The sequence below is a fragment of the Microcaecilia unicolor genome, chromosome 11 (genome assembly GCF_901765095.1).
Source record: "Microcaecilia unicolor chromosome 11, aMicUni1.1, whole genome shotgun sequence".
Classification (NCBI taxonomy): domain Eukaryota; kingdom Metazoa; phylum Chordata; class Amphibia; order Gymnophiona; family Siphonopidae; genus Microcaecilia; species Microcaecilia unicolor.
In genome coordinates, this window is record NC_044041.1 from 113,782,775 (window position 1) to 113,796,561 (window position 13,787).

At 43.9% G+C, this 13,787-nt stretch overlaps 1 protein-coding gene across 1 annotated transcript in view; it reads right to left on the bottom strand.

The window, feature by feature from the left end:
- The window catches only part of FERMT3 (fermitin family member 3), a 124,541-nt gene that overhangs the window by 37,968 nt on the left and 72,786 nt on the right, over positions 1 to 13,787 (bottom strand). The window contains exons 4-7 of the mRNA XM_030219129.1: positions 12,916 to 13,041; positions 5,614 to 5,782; positions 5,395 to 5,497; positions 4,846 to 4,953 (exon numbers count right to left, since the gene is read on the bottom strand). Of these exons, the coding sequence (XP_030074989.1) occupies positions 4,846 to 4,953; positions 5,395 to 5,497; positions 5,614 to 5,782; positions 12,916 to 13,041 (506 nt within the window). The remainder of the gene's footprint in view (positions 1 to 4,845; positions 4,954 to 5,394; positions 5,498 to 5,613; positions 5,783 to 12,915; positions 13,042 to 13,787) is intronic.

Below are 13,787 nucleotides of genomic sequence, written 5' to 3' on the forward strand. Positions count from 1 at the left end.
GTATGACCTTTGGAAGATATGGATAGGGTAATGTGGCATAGATTTTGATGACTCTACAATGGAATGATAGAGTAGAGTATTATAGAATGAGATTGTTGAACATAACTGATGAATAAAAAAAACAGAAAACATATTTAACTTTCTTTCTGATCTAAGAGAGAACAAGAAGTAAGATAATAGATATTATTGGGAGTTAAAAAGCGTTGGTTAAATCTGCCTGCCTACTTATTAATTAATTAGTTAATTAGGATTTATTTACCACCTTTTGAAGGAATTCACTCAAGGTGGTGTACAGTAAGACTTGTATTTCTGGTTCTCTGGTGATAAGTAAGATAATGTGGGCACACTAATTAGTGATATCAGCAGCTCCAGGCACAAAATTGCTCTCTAACTCAGAAGCTTGAAGCTTTTTACAAATCTTACACAGCAAGTGCAGGATTTTCCTACTTTGATTCAGTGTGCCATCCCAGCTCAGTTTTTATTACAAATGCCCTTCTCCTCGTATAAAAAAAAGAAAAGAAAGAAAACATAAAAAGGAAATCATGATGATTGAAGGAAAATACATGGAGGATATTTCACCAATAAATTAAACTGAATGGAGCAGCATTCGATGCAGCCTAATCCAAAAAGTCCCTCAGAGGTGTTGGCGGGTTCAGCTGTTGTAAGCATTTACAGATAACCCACCAGGTAAGACAGTACCTGCAGGCTGTCAAATCACTAAGCCACAACGTGCAGACCTTCAGGACTCCTCTGAGGCACCAGGGTGTTTAATAGATTACTCCCTTGATCAATGGAAACAAGCAGCAAAAGATAGCATTGGCAGTGCTCCCAAATGCAGGGAGAAGCCCGCTTCTATGTTAACAGTTCACTGCAATCTTCATGGGCACACAAACAAGTAAAGCTGGCACTAGCAAAGTTTCCAAATGACCATGAGATCACACAGTGACTTAGCCCCAGAAGGAATACAGGCAGGGCTTAAAGAGAAAGCACAGGAAGAAAGTCAAGAACAAATGCTTTTGGGGGGAAGCTCTACATATTACTCCCAAGAGGCCAAAAGATCTTCACACCTCTCAGAGAGAGGGGGATATGACTGTGCTATGCCCCCATTTTACAGATCAAACAAACTAGAGTTGGACAGCCATACTTTCCTACTCCCAGCTTCTGCAGACGTTTTTTACAAGCGAACATGAGTTTTCACTCTCAAACAGCCTGTCTGTAACCTGGGACACCAACCAGTCCCTGGAGGACCCAGAACCACCCAGGATAATTCCTATCGGATACAGAAACAAGGGGATCATTATGGGGGTGACAGGGAATCCACCTCAAAGTACACCCTTCCAGGGTTTTCACATAGCAAAGATGGCCAACTGCATTTTCACCAGGATAGGTCATGGAACCAGGGAGATCCAAAGGGTAGAGAGCAGGATGATCTCTGACTTCTCCTTCCTGCAAATTCTCCTTAACCTCCTACTGGGGAATTGTCTGTAGGATAACTTATTCCAAGTTCATTGAAAGTTATCTAGAGTGTTCTCTTTCAGTATGCCAGAAGCATCAGAAGAGAGACAAGACTTGAAGGCATCCTGTGCATCATCGATGAGCCTAGGGAGCCACCCACTTTCTCATTACACAACATTCTACAACACCTACAAGCTAAGATCCAAAACCATCTCTCCATGCTGGAAACATCCAAGCACCTAGATATCAAATACAGCGTTCAGTCAACACCCAGAAAACAAGTAGAATTGGCTTCTGTATCCTGTGGTGGTTGAAGCAGCTCTAAAGAGGCACAATAACTCGCCTGGCATACATAGAGGAATGTGGGTTTTTTTTTTTAAATGTTGCGAGAATTCCTGCAATGTTCATGTTAGTAATTGCATTTTGAAGTTTGTTTTTGCTTTTATGTATTTAAAAATGTTATAAAGGGGCTGTATGTTAGTTTAAGCAAGGTGCTAATTAGACGCCTTGATGAAGCAACCAGTTAAAGTTGTAAATAAAACATATAAGGCCTCTTTTATCAAGCTGTGCTCTTGGTTCCCGTTCAGCAATGCCGATGGAGCCCATTCAAAGTGAATGGACTTTGTTGGCATTGCCGCACCAGGAACTACTAGCAAGGCTTGATAAAAGAGGTCCATAAACAGTACATGTGTCTTGTGCCATCTGTGGAAATGGGTAGTTACTGCTAAATTCATGAACCCGAGAGCTAACCTAGATGGACCATGCCTTGGGCCTATGTAAAGACCTGTATGAGTGCTTGATTTGTACAATGTCTTTGATGAAACAGTGAAAGATACCGGGGCTGATATTCAGACCTTGAGAGTTAGCCCGGCTAACTCCCCTGGTCAGTGATAAATCCGGATATTCAATGCTGGGTCGTTTCCAGTGACCAGCATAAAATATCCGGTTTATTTTTGGCCAGTTTGAACATAACTGGCTAGGCCAATATTCAGACTTAGCCGGTTATGTTCATATCGGCCAATGATATCTGTTGTTTTCACTTGGCCAAATATAGCTGCTAAAGTGGGGTTGAATATCGCCGGATAGCCGGTTATGAGGCATTTAACCAGCCAGGTGTTAATCCTGGCTACTTAAATGCTTTTGAATATTGGTGGGACTGTGTCTCAAATTAAAAACATTGCATGACCCTACACAAGTTGTTGACCCTAACACTGACACAGTTTCTACTTCTAGAAGAGACCAAACCTCCTCCTACAAGTGTCAGTACAAACCAGAGTACTACTAACTCTACCAAGTATACTCTTGATCCCTTCCACAATGGACAACAACATAAATCTATCCACATCGGCAGATACCAAAAGAGTGCAAACAACCCCTAACCACAGTCAAACACTAGTCCAACAGCCAATTGTCTATACTGTAGCATAAGATACAAGCACTATATAATACACATGGAATAGAAAGAGTACTGACCCTATTCAAGCTATTTCCTAATTCCCAAAATTCAGGAGGACTCGGTCCTATCCTAGACCTCAGAACATATATACATAAGCATTGCCATACAGAGACAGACCGAAGGTCCATCAAGCCCAGTATCCTGTTTCCAACAGTGGCCAATCCAGGTCACAAGTACCTGGCAAGATCCCAAAATAGTAAAACAGATTTTATGCTGCTTATCCTAGAAATAAACAGTGGATTTTCAAAAGTCCATCTTATTAATGGCATGTGGACTTTTTTTTTTTTTTTTTTAGGAAATTATCCAAACCTTTTTAAAACCCTGATAAGCTAACTGCTTATACCACATTCTCTGGCAAAGAATTCCAGAGTTTAAACATTGAGAGCTTTGAGCGTATTCATCAAGAAGAAAACATTCAAAATGAACTCTCTAACTACTATCCTACCCCTTTTGTGCTAGAATAATTGGTAAGTTTGTGAAGCTGAAGGACACTTACAACCACATCCACTGGGAATGCTTGCAATTCACTTTCCAGGACCAACAATACAAATACATTTAATCATCTCTCTGACCTCATATGCAACTTTCTTTAAATTAGTCACCTTATTTTCTAACTCCTCTTACTCTCTTACCTATCTATATGTTCCATCTTTGCTTATACCCTACACTGTCTATTAAAATGTTCTATTACATATTGTGTCGACATTGTAAGTAGTATACTATACCATTATTTGAATATTTCTACTGCTGTAATTGTCTATTGCTTATGTTTGATTTATTCTTACTGTACACCACCTTGAGTAAATTCTTTCAAAAAGGTGGTAAATAAATCCTAATAAATGAAATAAATAAATGTGGGGTCCTACTCTTTAGGACTCTCATCCATACCAAGAGTCTTTATGAAACACTATGTTGTTACATTGATACATTTGCACAAAGACACCTCTATACACACCGTTTCAAAGCATTTTATTGTATTGACTCTTCCTCAAAGTAGGTTAATACCTGCAGTCGGACTGGCCTTCAAAACCTTTCCTGTTCAGACAAACCTTTTTTTCTAACAGTCTGTATCATAGTTTCTTTGGTTGCCTTGTTAGCAAGATCAACAGGGCAGGCAACCTTCTGCTTTGGAGTTAATTAGTGTTCTTGCATTATCCTTCTTGTGACTGGAGAAAATGAAGTTGAATGCTTACCTGTGACAAGGGCTGTCTGTAGACAGCAAGATATTACAGACACACCTTCTGTCCTGCCTTCCCCTCAAAAATAAAAGAAAGAGCATAACCAAACCAACACAGAATGACACTACCCAGCTTTCTGACAGACTGAGGGGGGAAGACACTGAATGGGCCTAGGAAATGTCACAGTGATTTGTCAAAAGCTTTAAGCTTTGGGGTCTCGGATAGTGCTTGTGTGCCTGGAGCTGTCAGATGACCTCAACAATTAGTGTGTCTGCATTATCCTGCTGTCTATGGAGAATTCTTACCACAGGTAAGCAAAGGCAAAGAGTTGCTTTGGGGTGGCACTATCTCAGTGTACCTACATTTATGCATATGTATTCCCCATGCAATTTTATAAAGCCTTTTTCTGTGTTGAAACTTAGAGAAAGGTTTATAAATTTACCCCACAAAGTCTTACTTAGCCTATCTCTAAATCAATTATAGCCTGGGATCCCAATCCTGCTTTCTGTTACACCAAGACTCAAGCATTACAACTACATCCAAATCCACCTCTGCCATGGTAGCCTTCAGGTCTATGATTTTGTTAACAAAACCTGTGATTTGAGAAGAGAGATGACAATAACAGAACCCTGGTCATGCACAGGATAGCACAACTGAGGAAGGAAGAGTAGGGAGAACAGGATCAGAAAGGGAAGGAAAACCAACATAGAAAAGTCTAGTATTCACTTCACCACCACCAGTCCTTAACTCCGGTACCTGTAGAGCTGCAAAGACCATCATCTCCTCCTCAGTGCAGTCAATTTCCTCCAGCAGAATTGCCCAACGTGCCTGTTCATACAGCTGATTAATGCGCACTATGTCATACTGAAACACACACATGCTTTTATGAAATTGAGTGCTATCAGCAGGTTTCCATATAACTAGAGTGTGAGATCTATTATATATCCTTGCCTGAATTACTGTGTATACTTCATAAGCCCACATGTTGGTGAGAAGGCAATACGGGACCCTTGTTTTCAGGTTCTAGCTGACATCACTACAAACCATCATTACCATTTATCTAATTATCAAATGCTGCCAGCCTCAGCCGAAAGGCTAAGGATTGACTGGGCCATGGAGGCTGAGCTGTATCTGTCAAATGTTGAGACTGTGTGTAGCTTGTCTATGCTTCACCTGTTCTCTGGTGGTGCATGGGGGTTACTGGTGCAGTACACGAGGTGCTGCACTTGCTTTGGCTGAGATCCCAGACTTTTTCGGTATCACCAATTCTCAAGACCTAAGCATCATTGAACTCTAGGTGCTCACCTTTGGCTCCAGGTCAAAGAAACAATAATACTTGAATTGAAGCGACAATTTATCATTTTCCTTCACATCTTGCTGCATGAGGGATCGGGAAGAATCCAGCCATCTAAGGAAGTGAAGGGGTGGAAAGTCACAACCAGCAGTGGACCACTATCCTGTGTCCCAGTATGAATATGGGGTCACTGGTATGCAACGTGTCCTTGTTCTCTTGTCTCCTCTTACCTGCTGTTGATCTGTGTTTTATCTACCACTGATCCTGGCCTGTAGATTTTTGTGATGTGTTCTGGTGTGAGATTAGTCTGACTAACAGACAACACCTTGTAGCATTCCTCTGTCTCAGGGCTGTCAGCAAAGTAGGCCGGCATCCCTTTATACAGCTGTTGAGAGGACCCTGTAAAAAGTGGAACAGAGAAGCAAAGGTGAATTAGAGAAGGGAAATACGAGCACCAGCCTCAAGATGGTATCATGGCAAAGATATGGAGGATTGTGTCAGTCATATCTAGTAGCGTCATAGAAGAACAAGTGCCACACCTGGTTCAACCATATTTCAAAGAAAATGATTTGGAAACCAAAAAGCAATTAAAGGACATTTTCATGTAGTCTGCATCCGGGCAAATGTTTGATAAGCAGTGAGGGGCATAATCGAAAGGGACGCCCAAGTTTTGCTGAGGATGTCCTCGCAAAACGTCCTGGTGGAGGGGTGGGGAAACCTGTATTTCAAAACAAGATGGACGTCCATCTTTCGTTTCAATAATACAGTCAGGGACGCCCAAATCTTGACATTTAGGTCATTTCTGATTCTCGGCGATAATGGAAACTAAGGACGCCCATCTCAGAAATGACCAAATGCAAGCCCTTTGGTCATGGGAGGAGCCAGCATTTGTAGTGCACTGGTCCCCGTGACATGCCAGGACACTGCAGTGGCTGTGAATTGCTCCCAGGTGCATGGCTCCCTTACCTTGGGTGCTGAGCCCCCCAACCCCCCCCCCCCCAAACCCACAACTGTACAACACTACCATAGGAGCAGTGGGCTTTCTCACTGCAGCTCCTTGTGACCTTGGGTCATTCACTTAACCCTTCATTGCCCCAGGTACAAAAACTTAGATTGTGAGCCCTCTTGGAACAGAGAAAGTACCTGCATATAATGTGTACAGCGCTGCATATATCTAGTAGTGCTATAGAACTTATTAGTAGGCCCTGAACAAATTCCTAGTCAAAGAAAAGTTCAGGATGATTTCCCTTGGTCCTGGGCTCCCTTCTCCCTATGTTTCAGGAAAAAGATTGGCTATGCTCTCGGGACTTAAAGGATGCCTGTACCCACATTTCGATACTACCTATCACAGGAAGCATCTCATATTCCGAATATGGAATATGGAAGTACCACTACCAGTATCTCATAAGAAAATAAGAGTAGCCATACTGGGTCAGACCAATGGTCCATCTAGCCCAGTATCCTGTTTTCCAAACAGTGGCCAAGCCAGGTCACAAATACCTGGCAGAAACCCAAATCATGGCAACATTCCATACTACAAATCCGAGGGCAAACATTTGCTTCCCATTCTGTCTCAATAGCACACTATGGACTTTTCCAGTTAGCACTGAGTATCAGCTTAACCGGTTAACTTTCTAGAGGATTTTAAAAAAGCCGGATATTTAATGCTGGTTGTTGAAAACGGTCTGGCACTGAATATCTGGGTTTAACACTGGTGGCAGACTGCAAAAGCACTGCCCACTGCAGGTAACTATCGGGCCCTAAGTGTCTAGCAGTAGTTGTAGCATATTTACACAGGATGGAAATATATGTGTTTCCCTATCTGGACGATTGGCTGGTCAAGAACACATCGTAGGAGGGAGAGACAGAGTCAATGTGCCTAACTATTTGGGTGTTTGAGTTACTAGGGTTTGTCATAAACTATCTGTCCCACCTTCTCCCGGTTCAGTAATTGGAGTACATAGGAACCCTGCTCAATATGTTGCAGGCTTGGGCTTTTCTTCCACACGCAAGAACAGAGATCTTGACAACACTCGCCTTGTCGGTCTGAAGTAGAGAGTTGCACGGGGACAGAAATCCTACCCATCCCCGCCCGTCCCTGCTGGAATCTTACCCGTCCCCACCCATCCCCGCTGGAATCTTACCCGTCCCCACCCATCCCCGCAAAAATTAAAACCATCCCAACCCGTCCCCACCCGTCCCCGCAAGAATTTAACCCATCCCCACCCATCCCCGTAAGAATTTAAAAGTTCCAGTCAGCTCCCTTTCTGGATTTGAGCCACAGCACTGTAGGCAAGGAAGGAATAGAAGTTGGAACTTGGAACACTCTGGTGCGCACATGTAAGATTTGTCTCTGATTCACTGGCAGTGTGTGCTGAGGATGAGTCCATTCACGCCACATGCACGCGCCAGTAGGTCAGGTGACATCTGATTCTCGTGCCTGTGTCAGAGCTGAGGTCTGTGCACCAGCCTGGGAGCAAAGAGGATTAACAGTAACATAGTAAGTGACAGCAAATAGACCTGAACGGTCCATCCACTCTGCCCAATAGTCACACTCATGATCAATTCATCATTAAATCAACGAGTATGATATTATATACTTGATTATGGTCTTTCTTTCGTGTTTCTGGAACAAAGACCACAGGAGTCTATCTGGCCCCATCCTTATGTTCCAACTGCTGGAGTTGCCATCGAAGCCCACTCCAGCCTATTCATGTTCTCATTTGTGGGACACAGACCGTAAAAGTCTGTCCAGCACTGTCCTTATGTTCCAGCCACTGAAGTTGCTGTCTAAGCCCTTTCCAGCCCATCCTACACCAGATTGCCATGTATGAGACACAGACCATACAAGTCTGCCAGGTATCAGCTCTAGTTCACCACAGCCAGAGTCGCCATCTAAGTGTCACTTGACATATCCACACACATGCAGCCATTTAAGGTTAGCTTTTATATAACTTCCATTTTCTAATTAGAGATCCTCTGTGTTCATCCCACGCCTTTTTGAATTCCGTCATCATTTGTGACTCTACCACCTCCTTAATGGAAGACTTTCCACATTTATGCTGTTAAAGCAAGGAAGAAGAGAAGGAAGAGACAGCACTCAAATAAATTGGTATTCGGTAGATGAGAGGCTGGTGCAGGTGCAGCTTACACTTCCACGGGAAGCCCACAGAACTGGTTCCATCCCCGCGGGAACCCCGCAGGAACTGCCTCCGTCCCCGCGGGAACCCCGCAGAACTGCTTCCATCCCCGCGGGAACCCTGCAGGAACTGCCTCTGTCCCCGCGGGAATCCCGCGGGTTCCGCGGGATTCCCGCGGGGACGGAAGCCGTGCAGCTCTCTAGTCTGAAGCAGCATGCAGGTCACAGCTTGGCATGTGTTGAGACTGATGGGCCACATGGCCTTAACGGTGCGTGTCACTCCCTTGGTCCATCTTCATTTCAGTGAGGCTCAGTGGACTCTAGCTTCCCAGTGGTCTAAGGTGGCTGGGAATCTAGCAGATGAATCCAGATTTCTCAAGAGTTGACTCATACCCTTTAGACGAATTTGACTGTGGGACTACCGTTCCAAATTTCACCTCCTCAGAAGGTGCTAACAATGGATGCATCCAACCTGGGATGGGCTTCACACCCAAGGGTCTGCTCAAGAAGCAGATCTTCATATCAACCTCCTCAAGCTGAGGGCCATTTGGAACTTTCTATAGTTTTTCACAGATTGGCTATAGAACCATATTATTCTCATTCAAACAGACAACCAGGTTGCAATGTTCTATGTGGATAAGCAGGGGGGTACAGGATCTGTGTCAGGAAGCAGTGGGGATGTGGCAATGGGCCCTCATTCACAAAATGATCCTCTGAGCCACATTCCTAACGGGAAAGGACAATTGCCTGGTGGACAGACTGAGCAGGGTTTTGCAACCACATACAGTGGTGGAAATAAGTATTTGATCCCTTGCTGATTTTGTAAGTTTGCCCACTGACAAAGACATGAGCAGCCCATAATTGAAGGGTAGGTTATTGGTAACAGTGAGAGATAGCACATCACAAATTAAATCCGGAAAATCACATTGTGGAAAGTATATGAATTTATTTGCATTCTGCAGAGGGAAATAAGTATTTAATCCCTCTGGCAAACAAGACCTAATACTTGGTGGCAAAACCCTTGTTGGCAAGCACAGCGGTCAGACGTCTTCTGTAGTTGATGATGAGGTTTGCACACATGTCAGGAGGAATTTTGGTCCACTCCTCTTTGCAGATCATCTCTAAATCATTAAGAGTTCTGGGCTGTCGCTTGGCAACTCGCAGCTTCAGCTCCCTCCATAAGTTTTCAATGGGATTAAGGTCTGGTGACTGGCTAGGCCACTCCATGACCCTAATGTGCTTCTTCCTGAGCCACTCCTTTGTTGCCTTGGCTGTATGTTTTGGGTCATTGTCGTGCTGGAAGACCCAGCCACGACCCATTTTTAAGGCCCTGGCGGAGGGAAGGAGGTTGTCACTCAGAATTGTACGGTACATGGCCCCATCCATTCTCCCATTGATGCGGTGAAGTAGTCCTGTGCCCTTAGCAGAGAAACACCCCCAAAACATAACATTTCCACCTCCATGCTTGACAGTGGGGACGGTGTTCTTTGGGTCATAGGCAGCATTTCTCTTCCTCCAAACACGGCGAGTTGAGTTCATGCCAAAGAGCTCAATTTTTGTCTCATCTGACCACAGCACCTTCTCCCAATCACTCTCGGCATCATCCAGGTGTTCACTGGCAAACTTCAGACGGGCCGTCACATGTGCCTTCCGGAGCAGGGGGACCTTGCGGGCACTGCAGGATTGCAATCCGTTATGTCGTAATGTGTTACCAATGGTTTTCGTGGTGACAGTGGTCCCAGCTGCCTTGAGATCATTGACAAGTTCCCCCCTTGTAGTTGTAGGCTGATTTCTAACCTTCCTCATGATCAAGGATACCCCACGAGGTGAGATTTTGCGTGGAGCCCCAGATCTTTGTCGATTGACAGTCATTTTGTACTTCTTCCATTTTCTTACTATGGCACCAACAGTTGTCTCCTTCTCGCCCAGCGTCTTACTGATGGTTTTGTAGCCCATTCCAGCCTTGTGCAGGTGTATGATCTTGTCCCTGACATCCTTAGACAGCTCCTTGCTCTTGGCCATTTTGTAGAGGTTAGAGTCTGACTGATTCACTGAGTCTGTGGACAGGTGTCTTTCATACAGGTGACCATTGCCGACAGCTGTCTGTCATGCAGGTAACGAGTTGATTTGGAGCATCTACCTGGTCTGTAGGGGCCAGATCTCTTACTGGTTGGTGGGGGATCAAATACTTATTTCCCTCTGCAGAATGCAAATAAATTCATATACTTTCCACAATGTGATTTTCCGGATTTAATTTGTGATGTGCTATCTCTCACTGTTACCAATAACCTACCCTTCAATTATGGGCTGCTCATGTCTTTGTCAGTGGGCAAACTTACAAAATCAGCAAGGGATCAAATACTTATTTCCACCACTGTAAGTGGTCTCTCAACATTGGAATAGCCCGTTAAGAATTTCTAAAAGTGGGATACCCCCTTGGTGGATCTTTTTGCCACTCATCTCAACAACAAAATTCCCCAATTCTGTTCCAAGCTCAGATCACATGGCAGACTAATGTTGAATGCCATTCTCCTACAGGGAACTATGATCCTAATCACGATCTGGTTTCCTCTTCTTCTGGAGTTGTCCTCTGAAGATCCATGGAGATTGGAATATTTTTCAACTCTCATCACTTAGAACAAGAGGTCCCTTGTGCTTCTCAACCTCCAATCCCTGGCTCGGATGCTGAGAGCGTAGATTTTGAATTTGTAGATTTGCTGGAAGGTATCTCCCACATCTTGCTGGGTTCCAGGAAAAACTCCACTAAAAGGTGTTACTCATTTAAGTGGAGAAGGTTTGCTGTCTAGTGAGAGGACAAGACCTTAGATCCTCTCACTTGCCCTAAACAAATGCTTGAAACCCCCTAAACCTATCTAAGTCTGATTTGAAAACCAACTCTGTAAGGGTTCATCTAAGTGCAATTAGTGCTTGTCATCACCATGTAGGAGGTAAGCCCATCTCTGTACAGCCTCTAGTTGTTCACTTCATAAGAGCTTTGCTATTGACAAAGCCCCCTGTCAAACCTCCATATGTGTCATAGAATCTCAACATTGTCCTCACCCAGCTGATGAAAGCTCCTTTTGATCTACTTGATTCCTGTCATCTGAAGTATTTCACATGGAAAGTTGAGTTTTTGGTTGTGGTCACTTCACCTTGCAGAGTCAGGTAGCTTCAGGACCTGGTAGCTGATTCATCTTACATTAGGTTTCACCATAATAGAGTAGTTCTCCGCGCACACCCTAAGTTTCTTTCTAAGGTAATGACGGAGTTCCATCTTAATCAATCAATCATTATACCAACATTTTTCCGAAAACCACATGCCCATCTTTGCAAAAATGTTCCGCATACCCTGGATTACAAACAAGCCTTAGCCTTCTATCTGAAGTGGACTAAAACCAATAGACAGTCCACCCAGCTTTTTGTTTCTTTTGACCCAAACAGGATGGGAGTAGCTATCAGCAAACGCATAATTTCCAATTGGCTAGCAGATTACATCTCCTTCACATGTCCAGGCTGGGCTGACTCTAGAGGGTCATGTCAAGGTTCATAATGTCAGAGCCATGGCTACACTTAGCCCACTTGAGGTCAGCCTCCATAGAAGAGATTTGCAAAGCTGCAACATGGTCATCTCTCCACATATTCACATCTCATTACTGCCTTGAGCAGGATACCCCACGTTACAGCCAGTTAGGACAGGCAGTCCTGAAGAATTTGTTCAGCGTCTAGAATCCAACTGCACCCCTCTAGGCTCAGTTTTCTTCAGTTCCAGGCTGTACCTTCATAACTAGTATGTAAAGAGTTTCAGGTTAATTGACTTTGAGGCCTCAACACTTTGAATCCCTATTATACTAGCATTGTTGATTTTTGTGAGCCAGGTAACTAGGGATTCCCAGCTGTGAGAATACAACTGGCCTGCTTGTCTTCGGAAAAAGCAAAGTTAAATCACCTTTAGTAGGTGTTCTCCAAGGATAGCAGGCCAAGTATTCTCACATACTCTCCCACCTCCCCTATGAGTTGTATTCTTTAGCTTTTTTACATGACTGAGGGACTCACGTTCCCTTGTTGAGCAGGAAGGCACCAGCGCATGTGCAATGGGATGCTACTAGAAAATTCTACATTAATCTTGCTAGTCAGCATCTGTACCAGGTTCCGTTGAATGACATCACCCAACTGTGAGAATACTTGGCCTGTTGTCCTCAGATAACACCTGCTACAGGTGAGCAACTTCGCTTTATCTTGTGGTGTGCCTGAATTTACATGTTTATTATATCTGTAAGTAGTTTTATAAGACCCTGTTTCAGCATGTAAAATATCTTTTACACCTGGATAAAAATTGTATAAAATTACCCCAATACTGCATTGGCTACAAAGGCCAAATTGTGGGAAAACCCACCTCCAGGGAAGACCAGGCCTGTGAAGTCATGGATCTCCTCACGCTCCATGTCCTTGTCCTTCTTCCTTTTTTTCTCTTTCTCCTCTGGTGCCCGCAGGAGTGAGAGTTCCTCTGGGTGACGGATATCTAAAGAGAGAGGTCATATAGAAAGTGACACCATCTTGTTCCTTGTCCCCTGACAGCAAGTCACTAATTCTGCACTATCCCAGGAGGAGTTCAAGAACATAGGGAAGGTCTTTGGCAGCAGGCATGGACTGTGAGAGTTTTTGAGGTATTACCTGTGCAAGGACAGGTTAAATTGTACCAGAATCTTCAACGTATGGCAGAAGAGCTGGTGTAAAGACGAGGGTGTTGAATATCCTGGAGGCTTGGGTGATAGGTGGAAGAATAAAGGATTATACCTAGGGGAATGGATTCTGTAAACAGTGCCCAAATTTAGATGCTGGAAAAAATTGGCATGGAGCGCTAATTTTTAAAGGGTGCTCCGAGTTGAGTACTCTTTATAGAAAAGTGCTTAAAGCCCATTCCTGCTCCCAAATCTGGGTGCCGGTATTTATGCCTGCTGCAACCTGGTGTAAATACCTGTGCCCAACTCCTGGCATTTGGGCGCAGGAATGGCATTAGTCTATAACTCTGCATGCAAGTTTTTGGAACACCCCTGCCCTGCCCCTTTTGAGTTGCACGCTAGGGGATTTAATGATACCAATTAACTGCAATAATTAATTGTTAACATCAATTTATTACAAGTAATTTGTGTGCGCATCTTCCATTAGCACCCAAATTTGGCCACCATAAATAGAATCCAGGGGAAGGCTTCTGATTATAGAGGTTTATAAATTGTAAAGTTAGGTGTTTGTTTTCAAACTAATGAG